This window comes from Pygocentrus nattereri, chromosome 30 (assembly GCF_015220715.1).
Source record: "Pygocentrus nattereri isolate fPygNat1 chromosome 30, fPygNat1.pri, whole genome shotgun sequence".
Classification (NCBI taxonomy): Eukaryota; Metazoa; Chordata; class Actinopteri; order Characiformes; family Serrasalmidae; genus Pygocentrus; species Pygocentrus nattereri.
The window spans coordinates 273,337-300,000 of NC_051240.1; the positions used below are offsets into that span (position 1 = coordinate 273,337).

A 26,664-nucleotide genomic window follows, 5' to 3' on the forward strand; every position below is an offset into this window, starting at 1 on the left:
ACACACACACACACACACACACATATGTTATTTGTTTAATTTATTTATTTATTTTAACACTGACACATGTGACATACACACTTTTAAACATGTGCCGCCATGGCTAAATCCTGCTCCCTAACAAAGCGTTAAACTCTGCAGTTGGTAAACATGCCTGTATGCAGCTAAGAGGCAGGGCTTTAAACTGAGGTCAGTATTTGATGCAACAGCACATATTATATGACTTATTATTAGAGTAACGAGTAATTGTGACAGCTTTAAGATGTCTGTGATGTCACTCACTCGTATCTTTAATGCAGTTAAGTTTCTCAGTGGATGATGTTATTTTCATGTCGTGGGCTGGAGGTTAGGGAACCAACCATGTGGGATTCATAAGGGCCTCTTCTTCTTCTTCTTTTGGCTGCTCCCATTAGGGGTCGCCACAGCGGATCATCTGCCTCCATCTTGCCCTATCCACTGCCTCTTCTACTTTTACACCAACCATCTCCATGTCCACCTTCACTACATCCATAAACCTTCTCTGAGGTCTACCTCTTCTCCTTCTACCCGGCAGCTCCATCTCCAACATTCTTTGCCCAATATATCCACTATTCCTCCTCAACACATGTCCAAACCATCTCAACCTGGCCTCTCTGGCTTTATCTCCAAACTGCTCCACCTTCACTGTCCCTCTGATCTGCTCATTTCTAATCTTGTCCATCCTTGTCACTCCCAACAAAAATCTCTTCATCTTCATCTCCGCCACCTCCAGCTCAGCCTCCTGTCTTTTAGACAGAGCCACAGTCTCCAAACCATACATCATAGCAGGACGCACTACTGTCTTGTAAACCTTCCCTTTCACTCTTGCTGCTATCCTTCTGTCACACATCAGCCCTGACATCTGTCTCCACCCACTCCATCCTGCCTGCACCCTCTTCTTCACCTCTTTTCTACACTGTCCATTGCTCTGGATGGTTGACCCAAGTTATTTGAAGTCATCCACCTTTACGACCTCTACTCCTCTTAAACTTTATTTATTTAGTTTTGCTTTTTCAATGTTGGGAAAGATAACAGCAACGAGCACTCCTCTGAAAATCAGTAAAAGCGGAACACCCTTCAGAGGAAGTGATCTCACAGGACCAGTTACTAATCTGGAGCCAGCAGGAAGCTGTGTGCTTTTGTGAGTGTGTGTGTGTGTGTATATGTAAGGAAGTTTCTGGAGCCTGGAGGCTCTCACACAGCACTTTTGCTTGCATTGTTGTAGAGTGAGGAGAACAGCCTGAGCTTCAGATCCAGTGCACAGACAAACAATACTTGTCTGCCTAAAATCCATGACACTTTTTCTTTTGTCCAGATTTGTACAGTTCAGTGGCAGGTAGTGGGGCTGCAGCAAATATTCAGTGAATTTCAATAAATTTGATTATTTAAATATTTGAAAACAAAAATGCATATGGGGTACGTTTTACCTCTTTTCATTAAAGGAGTAGTGCATCCTGATAAAAGCAACATTGTCTACCTGCATGTCATAAATTATTTATGCCTTTTGCTCAATGTTAGTCAGATGATCCATTCCTCTCATGGTGATATCTCAGCAGCAGTGTGAAGTAGTGCTGTTGGAACTGTATTAGGTCTCTAAATTGAGCACACCAGCAGAAAAGGCACATGACACACATTGCATACGTGGGCGAACTACACACCGCGACCAACCACCAGCACAAAACACCCACATAGTAACCCCACTTCCTGACACAAAACAACACAGCAAGTGCATAGACATAACTCAAACCAACAAATAATAGCATTAACAAGACCCTTTGTCAGAGGACATGTGCATGCAATAAGCCCTTGTGTACGGCCATCTGCATACCCATGCCTCCAGAGTCACTAGGAGCCATTAGTAGGATGCCACAATTTTTTTTAAAGTTACATTAATTCCACATTTTACACCTTGACTTAAGGCTCTGTTCCAATACTTTTTTATTTTAAACCATTAGGTTATGAAAAGATCAAGTGCGCTTTTACCCTGGGAAAGTGAGTGTAGTTTACCTTTACAATTCATTAAAGTGCACAATTGAGCCTTAAGACCATTACTGTACTTTTGAGGGTAGATGGTATTTACAAAACCAAGTGAAAGCATCCCAGTGCCATATTGTTCCATTATAGTTCTACTATGCTGTCAGCACATTGAGTTTCCATTTCATACATTTTCAGTCAAACCTTTTTTCATGCATTAATTTACATTAAAAATAATTAAATAAAGACAAGTGCAGATTTATTTCCAGCTGACTAGTTACTAGTCTCCAACGGTGCAAAAAACCTTTTACTACTTGCCCTAGCCTCTGCTTCTCTCCTCTCATCTGCCTGCCTTTTGTAAGCCTTATCTTCATTAATCAGAGCTAGTAAGGGGTCCTTTTAATCCTTGCCCTGCCCTTGGCTTTGTTATTGGTTCTGTCCCCATTCCTCTGGCATGTCCACTGCAGAACTTGTGCCTGGTCTGTCCTGCTGGATAGAGGCAACAAACTTTTGATGAACCGCAGTAAGCTTTAATAACTATACGGGTATGAATAGCTGCAGTGTTCTTTACAACAGTGTTTCTCAACTCTTGTCCTAGGGGGCCCACTGCCCTGCACTTTTTAGTGTTTGTCCTGCTCCCAACACACCTGATCAACCGGACTGTTAATAAGCAGATTGGTTTAATCAAGTGTGTTGAGAGAAGGGAAAAAACTAAAAAGGGTAGGGTGGTGTATAGCCCCTGTAAAGAGGGCCTTGTGTTCAGCTTGAATATAAATAAACAGCTCTCTTTAGTCCCTGTCCAAAATTCAAAAAGGACTTCTGTGCCTTAAAGTACCTGATGTCTTATTATTAAGTTAAAACAGACTGAATATGCGTCTTAATGTTATTAAAACAGCCTAGAGTGTTTACTTGGATTAAAAACGATATCCTACCTATATACACATACTTTTAATTAAAATACAAGATATGGGTGAATGCTTTAATTAACCAAGTCATTTTACACTTTATGAGGTGATGAAGATGAATGAAAGGGATGTGAACAACTTGCATAAAAAAAAAAAAAAAAAAAAACATTACTCCAGCACCATCGTTTTCATGGTGATTTTTTTTGTTTTTGTTTTTTTTTTTTAACTTGGTGTTCGTATGTGTCTGTGCAGAGAACTGTGGTTGGATACATCAGTTGCATCCTTTAAATCACCCTGTATCTGAAGGATCCTTCACTTTGGAATGGCCTTCTATGATGTAGTGGCCAAGAAATGCGACCTACCTTAGCTGCAGCCATGACTTTGGAATGCGCCCACTAATTATACAGATTCTTCTGCAATATGGGTTGACAAACATCACCCAGCACATGGCAAACTATTGCTATAATTTTATTTTATGTGTTTTTTGCTTTTGTAATAAAAGGTTATAATAACGCTAAAACTAAAACTGATGATTCCTCTCCTGAAACCGTAATGACTGAGCTGCATTAAAATGGCTGTAAAATACTAAACATGTGCACACTTGCGATTGCCTCATAACATTGAATCATTCAGAGTGGACATTGGATGGATTCATTCACAGTGAACATTCAAGGCCAAAAAGCTGTTTTGGAGAAATAATCTAGTGTTCCGTCAACATTAGGTCATAAATTAAAATTTAGAAGATCGATTCAGAATCATCCATATTCACATCGCGACGCGTCTAAGAATCGAGTTTTCCCCCCACCCTCAGTGCTTTTTTGCCACTCTGATTTCTTTGTTGAATGTGTTCTTTGCCTGGTTGTACAGAGCCCGATCTCCACTCCTTGCTTCTTTAGACCAGTGCAACTGTTTCATTAAACCAGGCCGTGTCGTTGTTATATTTAATGCGAGTCCTGGTGGGAACACAGGTGTGTGACTGGTACACCACTGAATGCCAATGAGGAATGGTGGCCTTAAGCCATATTCAGGCTGGATATATTTTCCACGCGGAGATGGGGTAATGCCAGTTTGCCGCAGATAATGATTAAGAGACCCTTATTAGTCTCACAATGGGGAAATTTCACCTCCACATTTAACCCATCCGTGAAGTGAAACACCACATACACACACTAATGAGCACACACACACTAGGGGGCAGTGAGCACACTTGCCCAGAGTGGTGGGCAGCCCAATCTGCAGTTGAGCAATTCACACAAGACAAGAAATCTTGCTCTAAATGACAGATGGGACTGGCTATTCGACAAACTTCACAATGTAAAATCTGGCTTTTTTTTCTGTAATTTTTACATATTCTTTGTAGCATACATGAAATGTTACATATATGCTTGATTTTAGTTACAGAGAACAATGCTGAAGTTGGTGCCTTGTTAACCAGTTTCTTGTTCAAATTGTCCCATTTCACCTTAAATAGTGCAGCAGCTATAGTTCTGGTGCTGAAGTTGTTATAATAACTGTAATAGTAATAATAACTACTGCACCACTTTTGTACAGGATATGGCAGACATGTCGATCTGCACTGGATTAAAACGAATCCTGTCCGAGTAGGACTTTACATAGGTATTTACTCCTCAATGGACAGGTGGCAACTCTCACCCATTTTATCACAGAGTACAGCATTTGCCAAGCTTTCTGTGAGAGTGGCTAAGGAACCTGTCAGGCGTTGCTCAGACTGCCTCTTATCCTCTACCTTTAACTAAAACCCGCACTAAACTCCAGTCTTCATTCAGTAACACTGGATTTAGTGTCATAAATAGGATGAACAAGTAATAAGATTAAATTAACATCGACATACATATGGTAGCCTACTTCACAAGTTTGAGAAGCGGTACAATGTTAAATAAATATGCTTATAGCCTTGGCTTTCGTATGTTCTAGAAAATCTGCAGTGTGGGGCATAGTTATGTTTTACCTAGAGCAGCACAATAGCATGTGCTGGCACTGTGTGGAGTGGCACAGTGTTATCTCCATGCTTATGTTTGTAAGTATTTACATTTTACATTTGAAAGTGCTGGGGAATAGCGCAAGACTTAACAAGAATTTGAACTATTTTTTTATTGTTTTGCATCCAAACTCCCAAATGTTTTCAGATAAACAGCATGCTTTCATTCAACGTAGCATTTTACATATGCTCTGCGGCTGACTGTAAATGACTGAAGGAGGTAGTTGTCAGAGGTTGGTAGAGTAGGTCGAACTTAAATTAAAAGTTGAAAATATTGTGACTTTGATGAAATATGAGCCCTTTTTATGGTTGATTAGTCAAATTGGTTGTTTTCTTTGTTTTTTAACCCAGAGGCTCATGCTAGGTGGGCTAAATAAGGGGGCAAACTTCATTCTAAACTCTAACCAAGATCTTGAGGGGAAAAAAAAAAAAAAACCTCAGTCTACTTTAATAACAGGTGTCAAAATGCTATTTTGAAAGTAAGAAACAACTGGCTAATGAGTCCTGCATAATTAGGATACATCATTTTGTGTATACTGAGTGTAAAAGCAGCATTCAGATACAGTGCGAGTGTACTGTAAAGGTTGCTGACTTTTGCTGCTCCTCTGCTGTCACTGCAGACTGACAGGGTTGCCTACAGAGCACTGCTAGGAGTAACATTTTGAAGCAACATTTTGAAGCAACATTTCTTTAATTTGAGGGTTGTCCCATTTTTGTAGGGGAAGATTTCAGCTGCTACCCTGTGTAAGGCAAGGTTACACTCAACAAGGGGTAGAGATAAAAACAAGAAATGGGACTGGGTATAAGTAACCGGTAGAGCTCATCACAATACAAAATTCATATCATTATGAATTTTTGATATCAGTACACATTGCGATAAATGTCTTAATTATTTCTTTCAAGTATGAAGGCTGATTTTTGCTCTTGAATGGTTAAAATATGTTTTAAGCTATCCTGTATGGTCAGAACATGACTGTCACGATTGGCCCCTCCCAGTCTCCTCATGTGCTTGTGTTTACCTTTGTCCTGTCCATGTGCTCGTGTTTACTTCCTGGTCTTCCATGTGCATTTGGTTTGGGTTTTTCTGTCCTGCCCCCTTATTTGGTTACTCCGCCCCTGATTGTTCCCACCTGTGTTTCCACCTGTGTCTTGTGATCCCTTGTTAGCCCTCGTGTATATAAACCCTGTGTTTGGCTTGGTCTGTGTTGGTTTTTGTTGTTTATTGTTTTGGTTGTACTGTTTGAAGTGTTTGATATCGTTTGGTGTTTGTTTCTTCCGGCCTCCATTGTTTGTTGATCCTATTTTCATTTGGTCATGTCTGTCCCTCCTTCTCTCCATGTTGGCTGTTTGCCCCTGGACAGTTTTGACCATGACCCTGGATTTACCCCTAATAAAAGTCGCTTATCTCAGCATATGCGTCCGCCTCCTCGCTCCTCGCCACAATGACATACACTCGCCCAGCACTGGACATTTCAGAAATCTGTTATAGGAGAGTGGGAGAAAGTGATTGAGATGTTTTTAGAAGCTAGAAAAGCAAGTCCACAGTTTTTGTAATCATCATAATTTAAGAAAGAAAACAGATTTTTAGCTGTCTGGTGACAAGTGCTTGGCTGTCCCGTTACAAATGCTAAACAAGTGGCCAACAACAGTGCTAAACTGTTTAGTTTGTCAACAATATCACCTTAGTACGAACAACAAACATTAGCTGGGTCAGTAGGTCAGTGATGGATCACGCCGCCTTACTGCCATCAGTCCCACAACATCCATATCAGAGAATTTCACAGTATTTAAACACAAGCTAGTAGATGACTGGATATCTATGTTCTGTCGTAGTAATTTCAGACAACACCAGACAAACAGAGTCCTCCTTTTAGTTATGTTTAAAATGAAAGTGGTACTTTTGTGTCTTGTTTCATCTGTAGTATCATCACTTCACTGTGTTGTGTGAGTGACGGAGGGCTGCTTCAAATTAGCCAGCTGCTAAAAACAGCTAGCCTGGAAAGATGTTCTCCCGCTTTCCAATGCCTCACAGCTTCCTCAGTTTACTTTCGTTTAAATCAGAGCTGTAACTCACATTAGCCCACTTCATTCTTTTACTTTTGTTGCTTGGGAATGCACTAAAACTTAAATATGACTGAGCGCTGTGATAGCGCTTTTGTGGAGTGAAGCTTTTTTCTTCTCCTGTAAAGTTATGTTTTTTGCAGATATAAGGTTTTGTTCCGACAGCAAATTAATCCGTTGCAGGTAGGAGTTTGCATGGTGGTAGGCGCTCCACCCGCCACCCGATTTCACGAAAGGTTCACCTGATTAACAGATTCTCTCCGTTGGAAGAGCTGGAAGATGCCAACTTTTCTGACAAAGAATAGTCAGAACATCTGTGTGAGCTCTCCAGCCATAAACTTCACCTCTGCTCCATCTGGGAACCCCACTGTGCAGCAGGCCCGCCACTTCACCTCTCATCTTGACACAGCCGCTCAGCCAAACCGCTGCCTACCTCTCCAAGCCACCTGTACCTCTACACGGCCACCCCGTCAAGCTCCCTCACAACAGCTCATGAGTCTTCAAAAGAAATATGACTCGGTGAACTCTTTTTACAGAGTTGATGGGATTCATCCCAATAGTTCACAGATTTTAGGACATAATATATTTTACTCTGTTTCTAACTCCATATGGCTATTATATACATCATACTCAAACTCAAGTATTTCTGTAGTTTCGAGTAGAAGACCCAGGACCAGCTCTTTATCAAAAAAAAAGTAACAAAGAAGTGAACAATTTTAATGGTTTTCTTAATCCAGCCAATTTAAAACTGATTTTTATTAATCCATCTCCATTTACCTTACACTAATGAGAAAACCCTGCAGTAAATGCTATAAAAGATCTTGAGAGTTTTAAAAACAGAAAAGGTTTAGGTATGATGCATCTTAACATTAGCAGCCTACTGCAGAAGGATAAAATGCATCAACTTGAAGTACTGATTGCACAATCTGATCCAGATAGTTTAATAACAGAGACCTGGCTTAGACAATCTATAGGTGATGTGGCTTTAAATGATTTGAACCTTTATAGAATAGACAGAGAATTGAGAGTAGGTGGAGTTACAGTTTTTGTAACTATACAAGCCACCTTAACAGCAGTCTCCAAAGAAAAATACTTCGAGTTCATGGCTCTGAAAGTGTCCCTTGGGAAAATTAACTCTCTTATTTTAGCTGGGATATACAGGTCTCCCTCTGCTTCATCTTCTGCATTTGAAGAAATAGCCACTCTTTTGTTACAATATGCAGCTTCTGAAATGCTGCTTCTCTGGGATTTTAATCTTAACTGGCTTTCTAATGCATCCAATAACTTAAAGGACATGTGTGGAAATCTTACCCTCAAACAATGTCATGTAATCAACATGGCCAAATGGTGATAAACAAGCATGCCTCCCACAAAAAGCATAGAATAAGACACAGATCAAGTCCCTTTTAGACTAGTGAAGTTTTCTCATTGTTTAAAGCTGGATCCTCTACCCTTAAAACCAGCATTATAGTTGATGTCCAGCTGAAATCTGATCAAAAGAAAATTTAAAACACATTTTGCTGCAACTGGTCACATTTTTGAAAATACTGACTCGAATCTGCTGTAAGGTAAAACTGATATCAACTCTATTGTTTCCCAGAGCCATGGTCTCATCACACCCTAGCCCTTCTCTCCAATCATAGTAGCTAAATCTCTTACTACTATTAATCCACAGTATACTACTGGTGAGGATGGGCTGGACCCTTACTTCCTGCGTCTAGCAGCCCCAATTATTTTAGAATACTCAACATATACACTATATTGCCAAAAGTATTCACTCACCAATCCAAATAATTGAATTCAGGTGTTCCAATCACTTCCATGGCCACAGGTGTATAAAGCCAAGCACCTAGGCCTGCAGACTGCTTCTACAGACATTAGTGAAAGAATGAGTTCAGTGAATTCCAGCATGGTACTGTGATCGGACACCACCTGTGTGAAATGTCGTGAAATGTCTTCGCTACTAAATATTCCACAGTCAGCTGTCAGTGGTGTTATAACAAAGTGGAAGCGATTGGGAACGACAGCAACTCAGCCACAAAGTGGTCGGCCACGTAAAAGGACAGAGCGGGGTCAGCAGATACTGAGGCGGAGAATGAGGAGAGTTTGCCAACTTTCTGCAGTCAATTGCTACAGACATCCAAACTTTATGTGGCCTTCAGATTAGCTCAAGAACATTGTAAAGTACCGCCACTGGACTCTAGAGCCAATGGATGAGTCTGGGTTTGGCAGTTGCCAGGAGAACGGTATTTGTCTGGCTGCATTGTGCCATGGGTAAAGTTGATGTGGGGTTGGTTTTTTTTTTTTTTTTGTTTTCTGTTTAGAGCTGTTTTCCAGATCTACTAATACTGATTTTAATTCTGTGAATATCAGTACCCTGATGAGATCCAACATTGAAAGCGTCTCAGAGTATAAATACCTTTAGCATGTGGCTAGATGATAAACTTAGTTTTAAATCCCATATTAATAAAGTGGTTAGTAAATGTAGGCAGAAGCTCGGTTATCTATATAGAAATAGAAGAAAAAAAGAATTGTTGAAGGAACCTTACTATTTGTCATGGACTACGATGATGTACTTTACAAACACACATCTGCCAGTTCCCTCAAATCACTGGACTCAGTCCATCACTATGCACTGAGATTCATTACTGGAGACTCTCCATAACACTCATCACTGCAGACTGTATGAAAACGTTGGCTGGCCCTCACTAGCAGCGCAGCAGGAAACACATTGCCTTTTTTTTATTTACAACCCCAATTCCAATGAGTTGGGACGTTGTGTAAAACATAAATAAAAACAGAATACGATGATTTACAAATCTTTTTCAAACTATATTCAATTGAATACACTACAAAGACAAGATATTTAATGTTCAAATGTATAAACTTTATTGTGTTTTGCAAATATTTACTCATTTTGAATTTGATGCCTGCAACACGTTCCAAAGAAGTTGGGACAGGGGCAACAAAAGACTTGGAAAGTTGAGGAATGCTCCAAAAACACCTGTTTGGAACATTCCACAGGTGAACCGGTTAATTGGAAACAGGTGAGTGTCATGATTGCGTATAAAGGGAGCATCCCTGAAAGGCTCAGTCGTTCACAAGTAAGGACGGGCGAGGTTCACCACTTTGTGAACAACTGCGTGATCAAATAGTCCAACAGTTTAAGAACAACGTTTCTCAACGTGCAACTGCAGGAATTTAGGGATTTCATCATCTACAGTCCATAATATCATCAAAAGATTCAGAGAATCTGGAGAAATCTCTGCAGGAAAGCAGCAAGGCAGAAAACCAACACTGAATGCCCGTGACCTTCGACCCCTCAGGCGGCACTGCATTAAAAACCGACATCATTCTGTAACGGATATTCCCACATGGGCTCAGGAACACTTCAGAAAACCACTGTCAGTGAACTCAGTTCGTTGCTCCATCTACAAGTGCAAGTTAAAACTCCGCCATGCAAAGCTAAAGCCATATATCAACACCACCCAGAAACGCCGCCGGCTTCTCTGGGCCTGAGCTCATCTGAGATGGACTGATGCAAAGTGGAAAAGTGTCCTGTGGTCTGACGAGTCCACATTTCACACTGTTTTTGGAAATCATGGACGTCGTGTCCTCCGGGCCAAAGAGGAAAAGGACTGTCTGGATTGTTATCAGCCCAAAGCACAAAAGCCAGCATCTCTGATGGTTTGGGGGTGTGTTAGTGCCCATGGCAGGGGTAACTTGCACATCTGTGAAGGCCCCATTAATGCTGAAAGGTACATTCTGCACGTGTTACAACAGCGTGGCTTCATAGTAAAAGAGTGTGGGTACTAGACTGGCCTGCCTGCAGTCCAGACCGTCTCCCATTGAAAATGTGTGGCGCATTATGAAGCGCAAAATACGACAACGGAGCCCCCGGACTGCTGAGCAACTGAAGCTGTACATCAAGCAGGAACGGGAAAGAATTCCACTTAGAAAGCTTCAACAATTACTGTCCTCAGTTCCCAAACGCTTATTGAGTGTTAAAAGGAAAGGTGATGTAACACAATGGTAAACACGCCCCTGTCCCAACCTCTTTGGAACGTGTTGCAGGCATTAAATTCAAAATGAGTGAATATTTGCAAAAACAATAAAGTTTATCTGTTTGAACATTAAATATCTTGTCTTTGTAGTGTATTCAATTGAATATAGGTTGAAAAGGATTTGCAAATCATAGTATTCTGTTTTTATCAATTTAATTTAACTTCATTGGGGTTGTATAAAACAATCTCCAGTCGCATGCCAGCATATATAACTTCAATGATGTCTATAAAAAAATGGTAATTATCAGACTCCCTCCAGTGGTTGGATCACATGCCAGGTATAGAGAGTTTTACTGCACTGCTTTTAGTTACAGTGCACCGGTGAGCTGGAACTCTAACTCGAAACACTAAAGCTCAGCTCGCTGGTGTCACTCAAATATAGATTTTTAATTTTATTGTCTTATTTTTATTATTTTATTATTAGTTATTATTTTTATTCTTCTTTAATTATGATTACTTTATTATGTTATTCATTTTAATACATTTTTCACTTTTACATTTTAGCTACGTTTTATTGTTTTTGTTCTTTTTTTTTTGTATTTTTATTAATGATTGTGTTTTCTTTTTACACTTACCTGATGCTAGGCTTTATTTATTAAATTTAATTTTATTATTTGATAGATAGATACGTTATTGATCCCGAAGGAAATTTAGGAATATGTTCTTATACATTATCAGTCCTTTGTTCTGTATCAACTCAGCAACATTGTAAATGAGGGTCACTGTGTATGTTCTCAGAGATTAAATAAAGGTTGATTTGATTGAATATTACTCTCATACATATTAATGCTTCACAAAAGGTGTTTCACTTTGTATGATCTCCATTTCCTTACACTTTACTCACTTAACTCATTTATTCATTCTTTGCCTTTCTGTAGTTGGCCTGGTTTAAGCTGTCGACAGGGGAGAGACTGACCCAGAAAGAAACTTGACTGAAGCCTTAGAGTCTCTCTCTCTCTCGCTCGCTACACCTCTCTCTCGCTACCTCTCTCCCTCACTCCTCTGTCCTCTCTCTACCTCTCACTGTGTCTTTTATAATATACCAAGTAGGCCATCCAATCCTGAATTAATTCCTGAATTTAATAAACTCTCACAGGACATGTGATAAAAGGAACAATTGAGATGGAAATATGAAAGGTTCTTCCTTCAATGGGACAAACAGTAATAGCGTATTGTTATTGATTGTCTAGGATCTTTGACAATTAATGCTGAGAATTATTTTCACTGCCTCTCCCTGCTACTGATTACGTGAGTCTTGATAAAATCACTGTATTATGCACCTTGAGCAATCAAAGAGACCTTGGCTCATGTTGATTGGGTGAACAAGGTACTTCATTATATTTTCAGATATTTGCTGATTTTGAAAAGTTCCAGTACTCTGTGGATAAAAACTGTAGTTATTCCAGTTTGAATTATTTTAGGGTTTGAATTATTTTAGACCAGTGGCCCTAACATTTTGAAATACAAAATGTTTTGAGAAAATCATTTAAGCTTTAAATGTTTACTAAATATCCTCCCAGTGACCACTGTGATAAGTGGTTTAGAAAGTGTGTTGACAAATTTAATAGGATGGGTCAATTGTTTGCATAGAGGGAGTTTCCTTGTTGAAGAGGCTACACTTACATACGTACACAGATATTAGTAGTCACATATACATTCCATAAGACTTTGGCTTACACTGCTTTAATATCTGCATGCCAGGCTTAATTTAATTTATTTTTCACTGAAACACACATTTGATGTCTACATGTCTTGTACGCATCGTATAGATCTGCATCTTATATTAGATTGACAGGAAGTGGTGAACTTTGCTAACATGTGGGTTTGCTTGCATGTGTATTAGAGGCAGATGGGTGCAAATACAGCCTCGTTTAATGAAGACACAGCTGTTTTTGGTCTCTTCCAGGCAGAGCTTTTGTAATATGCTTGCTACTGATGGTTTCAGTTATCTCAGTTAAAACAAGCAAAAGGTTTTGCTGTGTCAGAAATCTGTTGTGCTATGTCTACATTCAGCTTAGAGCTGAGCATTATAAGGGGGGAAAATATTGGGAGGAGTATTTTTGGAAAATGTCTCAAGTAAGTGCTATTGTTATGGAAAAAATCACAATGCTTTTTATGATGCACAATAAATTATTACAATTTTGGTAAATGGTAATGATATATTGATCAGTTGGAACAGAAAAATCACTGCATTTAAAACAAAAAAAGTACTGTCAGAAACTAAGAATATGATGATGCACTGCACTGAATCCAATGAAATGAATATAACAGTTGTTGGTCAGTGTTCTTTGTTCTGACATTATCCAAGATATGCTTAGAAATTTATACTGTAATATCATTTATCATGGTAACAATAAAATATTACCATATTGGCCACCATGTTTCTTAAACTGCACTTGCTGATTGAAACCATTAGTCTAATTGTGTTCCTAGGAGAAAAAAATAGCGTGTGTAGGCAAAGTAATTTGGCAGGATGAGTCTCTAAAGTCCGCTTTGCAACGAAACTAAAAATGTAAATGCTAACCTCTTTTTGACATTTTTTTCCCCAAACATCTGTGCAAATATCCTGCCAGAATTGAACATGAAATGACATAACTACATTTGCAATTTGCTGCCTTTGGATGTGCTGTTTGTACAAACAGAAGACGAAGTGATTCTTTTGACATTTCTCAAAAAGTTGTAGTCCATTAGTCAGCTTGATCGTTGCCTTTCCAAAACCAAAGACATCAGGGACTGGCCAGTCATTTCATGTTGTTTGTGAAAGTTCACAAAAACAGGATGAAAAACAAATGCTGCATTTTTGCTATCCAAAAATTAGCGTTTATGCCTGATATGTAAAGACCGTATGGTCTCTTGTTAAGGAAGTCTAAAACCTGGTAATAGAGTATTGAGCTTAGACTCTGTGAGAAGAGTTTGCTGACTAGCTTCTGGGATCTGACTGTGTTGAATGTTGACCTGAAATTGATGAATACTTTTATGACATTGTGTACTTGTTGTGATGACATTCTTAGTGGAGCAGTTTTTCATATAAACACCATGTGGAGAAAATTACAGGGATACACCTCTTAATTATTGTATTCAGATGTTTTATTCATTCCCTTTTGTGATGTTTAAAATCACATGCAGTCTGCCTACATTTGTGAAGGAATGGGTCATTCTAAAGAGCTCACTGAATTTGAGTATGATACTGTAATAGGATGGAATGAGGAGCCCCAGCAACTCAACCATGAAAGGACACAGTGGGGTTGCCAAGTACTGAGGTGCATAGTGCAAAAAAGATTTTATCCTCCATACGAGGTGATATTTCCGAAATCATAAGAGAAGAAATACGGGGTGCGCTGTCTGAAGACCTCGATGCTCTTAAGGCTGACATTAAAGCAGCGCGGGCTGAAACGGCTAGCAACGCTACCACAACACTAGCAGAAATCACCTCTATGAAAAGACATTGAAGACGTGAAACGTGGACTATCAACGTGGTCCGATGAGGTATCTGCATTGCAGATCACTGTAACTGAACTCCAGAGCGAGCTAGCAAAGCTACGGGACAAGTGTGAGGATATGGAGGGGAGAATGAGGCGCGGAAACATTCGCATAGCCGCCATTGACGAGCAGCCGAATTCCGCCAGCCCTAACGAGGTCTCCAAAATTATCAAAGAAGTGCTGAAGATGGATTGGGACATAAAAGTCCGAACACCTACATCCAAGAAACCGCAAGACAGTCCCCATGTTATCATTGCTAAGCTGCATAACGATGGAGATGCTGCTTTCACGGATGCACGGAAAGCTTTACGAGGATGGGGCGACGTGCGCTTTGGATTACTTTATCCAGCAAGATTTAAAATCACCTATAAAGAGGACAGTAAGGAATTTCGAGATCCCATAAAAGCTATGGATTACATCAAGGAGACTATTCTTCCCACTACAGACACTGAAACTGAAACTTAAACTTGCACTAAAAGCTACGTTGAGGCAACTTGCACCCTAATGCTCGAACATTGCTTTGTTTTAAGTTGCCTTTTCAACTAATAATTGTGAGTATGAACGCTTTGTTTTTCCATAATGGTATGTCTCAGGAAAAATGGCCAACATTGTTGCGTTTAACTAATCTCCTTATGTACAGTTAAAGCTAGAATCGTCTTACACGTTTTGTATGAATATTTTTTGAAGATTTCATATGTCATTAAAGTATGTACATTTACTTATATCTGCAGGAGCTTGAACTCCTATACATTATTTCTTTATATTTTCTCCTTTTCACTGGTATTGTACGCAGCCAATCTTTGTGGCCTGTGTTTGTTGCTGCTCAAGCGTAGTGGCTAGGGACTTAAACCCACATTTTGCATCATGTTAGTAACATGTAAAGTTAGAGAATGTTGTGTTTTTTGCGTTCTGATCCTTCTGTTCCCCGAGGATCTAACTACACTTAAATGAGCAACAGAGCATTTGCATGTCACCCTTGCAAGGCTTGGGAGTATTGTTCAGCAACCGGTCGTGGCACCCGCATTTTATGTCTTCATTTTGGGTTTTGGCATTTACCTTTCCCAAATGACCAGTCCTGTATGTCAGCAGGTTGTCTTTGCCTCCAACACAATTTCTTAATGTTAAATATGTTATAAAATAGCCATGAGTACATTAACCATAATAAGTTATAATGTGAAGGGTCTCCATAGTCCAATCAAAAGGAAGAAAACATTATTGCAACTCAAGGTGTCAGGTAGCGTTTCTACAGGAAACCCATCTATCAGATGATGAACATAAAATCTTGGGCTGATAAAGGTTATTACTCATTACACTGTTCTGGTAGGAAAAGAGGTGTGGCCATATTAATACATAGGCAAATTAATTTCACTGAATCATTGATACAGATAGGGAGGGCAGACTTTATATTAGTAAATGGTACAATTGATGGAATAGCAGTATCATTTATAAATGTTTACGCTCCTAACGAAGACATACCGGGGTTTGTCAAGTCAGTATTTAATACGATCGCAGAATTCAGTTCCAGTATCCACTGTGGCGACCACTAAAGGGAGCAGTCGAAAGAAGAAGAAGAAGAAGCAGAATACAGTTCCGGTCTCCTGATTATGGGAGGAGATTTTAATTGTGTCATGTCAAACTTAGATAGACAACCCGTTTCTCAAACACCCATATCTAGAATGGGTAAAATGCTTAAAAACTTATCCGCAGAAGCCGGATTGGTGGATATATGGCGGTCCAAATTTCCCAAAACTTCACCTTTTATTCGAACAGACATGCATCTTACTCACGGATTGATTACTTTTTTTACGGCTAAAGCTGAGTTACACAGAATCGAAGATATCACAATATTGCCCATTAAAATCTCTGATCATGCACCTGTTGTGATCCAGTGGGACATAGGCCTGACTACATCATTTAGGCAATGGAGACTTAATGCCTCCCTTCTTAATGATAAGGATTACATTGCTCTCATCAAAACAGAGTTTAAGAATTATTTAGATACAAATAGAACACCTGAAACATCCCCTATTATGTTGTGGGATTGTGCAAAGGCTTATTTAAGAGGCAGTATTATCTCTTATGCAACAGCAAGAAAAAGGCAAAAGGCAGCCAAACAGCAAGAATTAGAGGAAAGAATAAGAGCACTGCAATATAAGCATAAACAGGATAAACATAAACAGCATAAACATAAAGTCTTGTACCAAGACACTGATACCTGTTCTGATGAGGCCAGTATAGCAAATTACTTACAAAATATAAACATTTCTGAATTATCTGATACAGTAGCTAAAGAATTGGATAAGCCAATTGAGGAAGGGGAAATAAAACAAGTCATTTCATCCCTTAAGAATAATAAGTGTCGTGGCCCAGGTGGTTTCATAAATGAATTCTATAAATGTTTTGGAGATATCCTCCGCCTTTGTTGGATGCATATCGCTATGCTCTAGAAACCAAAACAATGGCACCATCATGGTCTGATGCAACAATACTAGTGTTGCATAAAGAAGGTAAGGACCCTACCAATTGTGGTTCATATAGACCATTGTCTATGCTCAATGGAGATGTATGTATTCTAACAACTATACTTGCTAGACGATTAAATTACACAATAACTCAAATTATACATCCAGATCAAACCGGATTTATTACTGGGAGGCACTATGGAAATAACTTACGCTGTCTATTGAACATTATATCTCACCAAAAAGAGAACAAGTCTATAGCAAATATAATCTCTTTAGATGCCCAAAAGGCATTTGATCGTGTGTCATGGAAATACCTAATTCAGACATTAAAGAGGTTTAAATTTGGGCCCAATTTTGTAGATTGGATACACACACTTTATTCACCCCCACAGGTGGCTGTCAGAGTCAGTGGTTTTAGATCGGCAAGGTTCAACCTAGAGCGCGTCACCCCTTTTATTTGCAATAAGTATTGAACCGCTGGCCCAACTTATTAGGGATGATGATGGCATTAAAGGAATTTTGATTGGCACAGAAGAACATAATCTCACTATATGCAGATGATGTTCTATTATATTTGACAGAGCCTGCATCATCAATACCACACTTAAAGGGAGTGATTTCTATATATGGACATTTTTCTGGCTATAAAATAAACGTTGATAAGACAGGCAATGGAGGTCAATGGCAATGTCCCACTGAGGATAAAGCAACAAAGTGGTTTTAAGTGGTCTAAAGAGGGCATTAAATATCTAGGTATCAATATCCCTTTTTCATTACATGATTTGTTTCACACTAATTACAGTAAAATACTGTACATAATCAAAAATGGTCTAGAGCGATGGGCATTGTTACCTCTTTCCCTTTTTGGCTGTATAGAAACTCTCCGTATGAATGTTCTTCCAAGATTGCTGTATCTATTCCAAATGTTACCAATAGGAATTCCAACATCCACGTTTGTTGAATTGGATAAAATAATCTCAAAATTTATATGGCAAAGTAAGCACCCCCGGATAAAATACAAAACAATCCAAAGAAGTAAGGCAGAAGGGGGACTTACAGTTCTAAAATACTATTTTTGGGCAGCTCAATTAAAGCCATTAATCTCATGGATCCAAAACGACACTCCTACACGATGGCTGAGCATTGAACAAACAATGAGCCCTGAGCCGTTAAAGGTATTGCCATTTTTAGATATTTCAATAAAGGGTTTGTCACTGTGGACTAGAAAACACTCAACATTTGGAATAAAGTTAGAGCTGCATTAAAGTTGCCTGAAGCACTTTCAATTTTAACCAGCATTGGACATTAAATCCTTCACTCCTAACATCTTAGATAAAGGCTTTGCAAAATGGGCTGATCAGGGGCTCATGTTTATTCATCAGTTAATTGATACAAACAACTTTATGTCGTTTGAACAACTACGTAGACATTTTCAACTTCAAAAAAATGATTTCTTTAGATATTTACAGTTGCGCTCTTTTCTGACTACACACAAAGAATGGGAAAGAGTGCTGAACCCCACACCAATTTAAAACTTCTTAACCAAATTTAAAAAAGGTGAAGGGGATAAGAATTTGATAACAAAATTATACAAGGTATTTTTGTCAATGAGTCGACATGAACCTGTTCAGACAAAACAAAGATGGGAGGCAGAGACGGCCAAAACCATTACTGATGAAATGTGGGGGGGGCATGGACAGAGGTACTACAGGTAACTACAAATTCAAATATGTGGCGGGAATTTAAGTGGAAAATTATCAGCAGATATTGTATGACACCGGATGTTGTCGCTAAGGTGGACCCTAGAGTACCAAGCTGGAGAAACTGTGGCACAGCAGTGCCTAACCACACACACACATCTTCTGGTCATGCCCTAAACTACAAATCTTTTGGGACAAGGTGTATAGGACTATAAATCAGATCTTTCAGGAAGTCATACCAAAGGATCCCACAGTCGCTTTACTTGGTATCATTCCAGCAGGTATACAGGGTAGAGCTAAATCATATCTCTTAAATATCTTTTTTGTAGTAGCCTTGAAATGCATTACTATTAAGAGGATGCAATTAGAGCCACCCTCCTACAATGCTTGGGTCCAAAAAGTTGGCGAACTGTACCAAATGGAAAAAATAACATACTAAGACTCCAACGGTGCGACTGTGCTAGAGTTCTGCTCAGGTAATAGCCCAGTTAGTAAACTTGTTGCTGTAATGTCGGGTACTGCGGCCTTGCCACTTCAAGTAGATATTTTATTTAATCATTAATTTATTTTTCTTACTCTGGATTTATGTGATGCTGAAACCAAATGTAACCTGTTGTTAAACACTATTCTGAGATGTTTATTTTATTTTACTGAATGTTTGCGCAATGCTCTCTAATTACCCTCTGAGGTATAGTTGTATGATCTGCTCTGTTAAAAATTCAATAAAAATTTCTAAAAAGTTCTAAAAAAAAAAAAAAAAAAAAACTGTGCCCCGGGAACTTCATGGCATGGGTTTCTGTGGCTGAGCAGCTGCTTGCAAGCCTTACGTCACCAACCACAATGCCAAGCATTGGATGGAATGGTGTAAAGCACACTGCCACTGGACTATGAAGCAGTGGAAACATTCTGTGGAGTAACGAATCATGCTTTTTTTTCTCTGGCAGTCTGATCTGGGTTTGGTGAATCCCAGAAGAGCATTACCTTTCTGACTGCATTATGCCAAATACAAAATTTGTTGGAGGAGGGAATATGTAATGGGGATGTTTTCCAGGGGTTGGCCTAGGCCCCTTAGTTTCAGTTAAGGAAATTCTTTGTGGGAACAGTTTGGGGAAGACCCTTTTCTGTTCCAGCATAACTATTGAAAATATTTTCTCTCAATTCCCCAGTTAATTCTCCCTAATGGACAATCACAAAATTGTTACAGTGTCAAGATGTTTGTGCCATGCTGGGCAGGAACAAGGCTTCAGTTTATCTGTAACACACAAAAATAAATATTTGCGCAGTAAACTATTCATTAATGTTAATGGGAAATTATTCATACACAATGAGGTTTCTACTCTCCCCACTATATGTCCTTTAGAGGGGGCTGGTATGGTTCCACACTGTGTGTTAATCACCTACAGGAGTGGCCCCCAATGGCCTAAAAACCATGGATCTTTCCTGAGGCTCTGTGCTTCACCCAGCCCCTTTCCAGCTGTCTTTGTATTCAATTCTGGGGTGCAGACACAACCTTACAATGGGAAACATGTATCTGTGTTTTCTTTTCTTTACACTTGATGCCTGCCTCAGCTATTAGCAGAACCTGAATCAGAATCAGAATCCTTTATTGATCCCAGAGGGAAATTGCAGTTGTTACAGTTGAAACCGTTTATGTGAAAGAATAAACACTTTAATAATTTAAAACAAAAGATGAGTAATTTGCAATATGTACACAATATTTAAGTTCTTATGAATACAGTAAAGTGGCAGTGACTGTGTTAATAAATATTAAATATCTAGTATAAAGCAGTTCAAATTATTGTACCTGAGTTATTGCACTTAATAATAATAATAATAATAATAATAATAATAATAATAATATGATGATGATGATGATGATGATTATTATGATTATTATGATTATTATTATTATTACACATACGAACAGTACAGTTTGGTATTGACTTTTGCACAGATGAACCACACTTTGTGAATCACACACTGAGGGAGTTAGAGTTTGATGGCCACAGGTAAGAATGACTTCCTGTGGCTCTCTGTGGTGCATTTTGTGGTGCATTTTGATCATATAGATGATATAGGTCATCCATTACCTTTTCAAATGCAAATTGAGTCCATTCAGGCATTTCAGTTCCTCCCTTAACTAGTGTATTCTTTCTGAAGTTGAGAGGTTTCCATGTGTTTCTCTCAAGATTCTGTAGTTTTTGGCCTATACTAGTCATGGTGAGGTATCAAGAGAACAAGCTAAGGCAAAAACACAACCAATCTTTCCTCACTGCCTGAGAGGATAACCCATATAAACGACCAGCCTTCACATTACAGGGTTTCCCTCACTACCTGAGAGGAAAAATAACAAAACCACTGATCTTCCCAAATACCAGTCTTCCCTCGTTACCTGAGAAGATAAGTTATAAGAAATGCTAGGCTTTTACCAGTGACAAAAACAGCCACAAAAACACTGGATTTCTCTACCAGTGACGATAAGTAACCTTCCCTCAGAACAGAAGGGATAACAGCCATAAAAATGTTTCTTTACTAGTGACTTCCCTTGTTTCAGACAGGCTAACCTTTTCTTTATTGTCGGAGTCATTAGTTAAGTGGTCACAACACAAAATACTGGGCAACATTTTTTTGACCCACTTGTCCAGTTTCAGTGTCCCTGTAGCCTCAGACCTTTTCTTGGTTGACAGGAGTGGAGCCTGATGTGGTCTTGTGATATAGTTTCTATTTTTGAAAGCTATCGTCTTTCTGCCTTTCCATCTCTAAATGGATAAGAACATTTTGGAGAGAAATTTCCAGAGTGCTGATAGTTGGAGGTAAATGAACACTGTTTGATGTTTACTGCTGCTGTTTATTCAGTTCTCTACTGCACTTGGATAACTTTTTATGTGAATTTCCCTCCATTTAATCCTCCCCCTTCTTTCCCACCCTTTCACCAGAAAATTACACTGAAGAACCTCCACACCAACATTTAGATCATTAGTGGGCTTTTTATATCAGTCTGTCTTCACATGGTTATGGTTATGCAGGAAATGGTGATGAATTCACAGTTTACTTACTATAGGTGTGTGAGGTCTAACAGAGGATGGAAGGAGGGTTCTACTGGGAGCAGTGTTGGTTGTACAGTCTCACAGCAGCAGGAAGAAAGGACCTGCTATAGTATTCCTTCCCACACTTAGGGTGGAGCAGCCTGTCACTGAAGGAACTGCTTCATGCAACTCCATGCATGGCATGGGGGCTATTCTCCAGCATGGATGCTAGTCTGGCTAAGATCCTCCCACCATCTGCACTGGGTGTAGGGGACTTCCTCGAACAGAGCTGGCCCTCTTAATGAGTCTGTTAAAGTCTCTTCCTGTAGTTGAGTCTGTCAAATCTCTTGCCACTGTTAAGATGCTCCTGCCTCAGCAGACCACTTCATAAAAGGTGGCTGATGCCACCACGGTGTCGATAGGTAGTCAGGAGTGTCACTGCACTCCAAAAGACCTAAGCAGGTAGAGTCTGCTCTGACCTTTCCTGTAAAGTGCACTAATGTTATCTGACCAGCGCATCTATTGTTAAGGTGAAAACCCAGATACTTAGTCCACTCTTCAATGTCAGTTCCCTGGATGTTCACTGGTGGAGGGAGGTGATGCGCCAGCGGAAATCCATCATCTCTCTGGTGGACGGAGATAGGCAAGGACAAGCCTCTTTAGCATCTTAATCAGGTGCGTCATCAGTGCAACCGGCATGTAGCTGCTGAGGTCTCCTGGTTGCTGCATCTTTCGCAATGGTACCACACAATATGTTTTCTATAGCTGTGGTGCTGTACTCTCCCAAACTTCAGGACCATGTTGAACATGTGTTCAACTATTTCACACAGCTGTTCTGTGCATGAGTTAGGGAACCTGGCACTGATACCATCTGGATCACATGCCAGGTACCAAGGGTTTTTACTGAACTGGGAAAATCTGCTTTCAGTAACAGCACCAGCGAGCTGGAACTTAATACAGGACACACTAAAGCTCAGCTCGCTGGTGTCACATGGTCATTTTAAACTTCTACTCTCTAATCACCTCCCCTCTGCCTGCAGCTGTTTTTCCTGATTTTTATTTTCATTACTTTATTATTTATTTTTTATTTTATCCATTATTATTCATAATATTCATTATTGTTTTATTAATATTTGTTGTTTTAATAAATTTGTTTATTTGTGTTTTTTATCTTCCTCTTGTTTTATTTTCATTTGATTCAATTTTATTAACCTTTACATTTTATGTATGTTTTAATTTCTGTTTTATGTTTTATTATATATTTTTAATGTTTTTTTTATTATTATTAATGTTTCACTTTTTATACTTTCCTGATCTGAGTCTTCATTTATTAAATTTACTTTTATCATTTGATATGTTCTTACACATTATCAATTGCTTGCTCTGGATTAACTTCGCAACATTGTAAATGAGGGGCACCCTCAATGTTCTCCGAGACTAAATAAAGGTTGATTGATTGATTGATGGGGGTGCGGTTGGGGGGGTGGCGGCTGTGAGGTGAGGGCTGTGAAGAGGAGGCTGAATGTAGGAGAGAGGGCAAGAGAATACATTGTGAGTGCGGAAGAGGGGGATTTCATTAAGGGTGACTGTTTAGGGGGAGGTGAGTGATCAAATCTTTTGAAAAACAGATTGAAATTGTTCATCCATTTTTGTCCCCGTACAACCTCGGGGTCGAGTTGCTTGTGGGCAGAGATTATTTAAAGGCCTTTCCAGAGCCCACTGACATTATTTTTCTGCAGCTGTACCTCCGTCTTCTTCCTGTAGCTGGCCTTTCCATCCCTGATTGTTCCTCTCGGTTCCCTCTGCACAGCTCTCAGCTCCTCCATCTCTCCTGATCTAAAGGCACTCTTTTTCTCCTTCAGGAGAGCCTTCATATCAAGGTTGATTCAGGGTTTGTTGTTGGAGAAACACTGAACAGCCTTGGTGGGTACAGTGTTCTCCACACAAACATTTATATAGTCAGTTATACAGAGTGTAATACTGTCTGTCTACTTCCCTGTCTCTTCCTTTTCAGCTCGCGGGGAATATCGGGTCTCTCATCGTGCAGCACCACTGTGTTGCCTATGGCTAACAGCTGATCCCTACTGTAAACAACAGAGGTCCATACGCTATCTCCAGATATGGTCGTAAACAGAGAATAAAGGACCATGGCAACCTGTACAAGAGCTCTAGGCAAACAATCAAAAGGTAAAAATATTTTAAAAAGAAAAGGAGAAAAGTACAGACAACATAAGTACAAAAAGTACAAAAAAAAGTATAAAAAACATCAGTAATAAGTTGTGTGAGGGTGACATTTGAGGGTGAGTTTGTGATCAGATCAGGTCAACCAATTAAAATCCCCAAGGTTCAGCATTTCTGAAGCAGTATATTGAGATCAAAGATCAGGTAATGCAGTCATTACAGAAGATGACCTGTATATTCCAGTTAAACCAGAAGAATGATTTTCCCTAGACACTTCATAGATAGGAATTCAAAGAATTTTTCTCCAGTTAGTAGAGAATAGAACATTCACTTGGCATAAAACATCAAAAATGAAAGGAAAATAAATAATTAGTTTTGTTTTTTGTTTTGTTCATTTTTGGCTAGTGGGATGTGCATTTGGAAACTGATATTGTAAAATCCCCGTTTTAATATTACTGAGCACACAATCATTTGGAAATTGCAAGATTTTGAGCAGCCCTTTTATCTATGTGCAGTACATCAAATACTTTTGTTTTATAGGCTTTAAATAATGCATGGTCAGCATTTATCATCAAATTTGACCAGGTGATCATAATATCACAATAATCTTCCAGTAGTTTGTGTTTGAAGGGGGGGGCTCCTGTAAATGTATGTGTAATGTCCAGCTAGCCTGCAAGACATTGGGCTGATACAGTTATATAGCTGGACTGATGCCAAGATTAGACCCAGCTTATACAGGACAAATAACAGGTGTGACAAACATGACCATATAGGGGTAAACACAAAATAGGCAGCCTAAAATCCAACTTCAACACATACACACAGATACAGAATGTATAACACGGATACAGAATGCAGAATGCATAACGCAGATACAGCACAATTTGCAACAATAAATTCCTTCAAGGGTAAGCATCTGTTATGCGCACATGTATTGTTTATTGCAACAATTCAGCAGACAATACTTTTTTTTGTTTAAATGTACATTACTGTCCAAGCATACTAATAATTCTTAAAGGCACTCTGCCTGAAAAAAAATCTAATCTAATGTCATTACATAGATGGACAATCCCTGACATTGATGGACAATGAAATTTAAAATACATCCAGGATGCAAAACATAGATTTAATCTTGTTTTGTGTTCCTGCAGGTAACATATGATGGGTAAAACCTGTTGGAAAACTGCTGGAGCAGCCCTCACTAAGGTTTTCGCATTTTCCTCTTTCAACATTCCAACTGTGGCCCTCAGTCTATAGGTCAGTATGACAAGTCATATTGAACTGTTGACTGAATTGCAACAGTTGGACAAGGTGCCCAGCCTGGAACGCCTGCGAGCAGCTCAGAAACGGCGTACCCAGCAGCTGAAAAGATGGGCTGTCTATGAAAAGGAGATGCAGAACAGAAAGCGAAAGACTGACAAACGACGTGGATTTGTAAACCATGGGAATGCAGCAGAGAATCATAAACGTGTGTCATTTGCAGCAAATGTGGCATTATTGGAGGCCTCAGCAAGAAATGACTTGGAGGAAGGTAAGAAAGTTATGCACTTTTTGCATTTAGAATCTTCAAAGTAAAAAAGGGTATATATTTGACTACTCTGTTCAAACTTCTCTGTGTCAGGTTTATTAAATTTTAAACTGTAAACAAGGTTCTGCCCCATAGTGCCTTATTTACGCATCATCCCATATGCAAAGGACATGCAGCTTATTTACAGCACTGCTAGAAAATTTGTGAACTTTTGTGTCATTTTGTGAATTTCTACATAAGTGTGACCTATAATATGATCAGATCTTTATTTAACAGTAGATGATGGTGTATAAAGATAACCAAACTAAACCAATAACACAAACATTATGTAGTATCTCATTCATGTATTGAAATAAGTGATCTAACATTAAATGTCTTTGTTGACAAAGGTATTTGTTGCAAAGACTTCTGGACTAGGATCTGGGCTGTAATTAAGCCATTTCAAATTGCAACATTTCTCCTGCTTTAACTATTCTTTGTAGGCTAACTGCTGTCTATGTTTTTCTGGAAGACCCACCTTCTGTTTCCTGATACAGTCCAGAATTCATAGTTCCATGAAATGATGGCAAGCTGTTGTAAAACATCCCCAAAACGTCATACTGCCAGCACCATGTTTCACCATGTTTGGGATGAGGTTCTTATGCTGGAATGTAGTGTTCAATTTTGCCAAACACAACATCTCCCATTTAAGCCATAAATGTCTTTTTGCCTTTTCTCTCCACATAACATTAGTTCAGTAGTCTTCTGACTCATCCAGGTTATCTTTAGGAAGCTTTGAACAGGCAGAAATGTCTTTGTGGAGAGTAGTGGCCTCCTTCACAGTATTATTCTTTACAGTGTTCAGAGTCCTGCATATCTTTAGGTGTTGCTCTGGGTTTTTTTTTTTTTTGTGCTCTCGAGGAATCTTGAGGATAGGAATCTTCATAGTATTGGAACCTCTTCCAGCCTCATGAGCACTGGCAAATGAGGTCCCCAGAAGTCTCATGCACATAAATATCATGCACTAACAAGTGTGTGTAGTAAAGACCAACCTATAATATAATTCTAGATATTTACATACGTTTTATAATGATAATGTAATCCGTCTAATATTGCTTTTTATATATAAAAGTAATTGTCTGTTATAATGATGTTTTTATCAACCGTTATATCTTCCACTCAGAGTGCATTTCAGTGTAAAATCTATGTGTGACCGTGGGCATGACGCGTATGACACATATCAACAACCTGAATGGTCACAACTTGGCTCATTTGCATAAAGTT

General features: G+C 39.1%; 1 protein-coding gene across 4 annotated transcripts in view; it reads left to right on the forward strand.

The window, feature by feature from the left end:
• ppp1r16b (protein phosphatase 1, regulatory subunit 16B) overlaps positions 1-26,664 on the forward strand; it is a 94,670-nt gene that overhangs the window by 2,274 nt on the left and 65,732 nt on the right. For 2 of the 4 annotated variants that reach the window (XM_037536399.1, XM_037536401.1), the window contains exons 2-3: positions 23,707-23,879; positions 25,025-25,404. In XM_037536399.1, the coding sequence (XP_037392296.1) occupies positions 25,137-25,404 (268 nt within the window). In that variant the 5' untranslated portion in view covers positions 23,707-23,879; positions 25,025-25,136. Of the gene's footprint in view, positions 1-23,554; positions 23,616-23,706; positions 23,880-25,024; positions 25,405-26,664 lie in introns of all 4 variants that reach the window. The other 2 variants (XM_037536400.1, XM_017712873.2) reach the window with 2 other exon arrangements.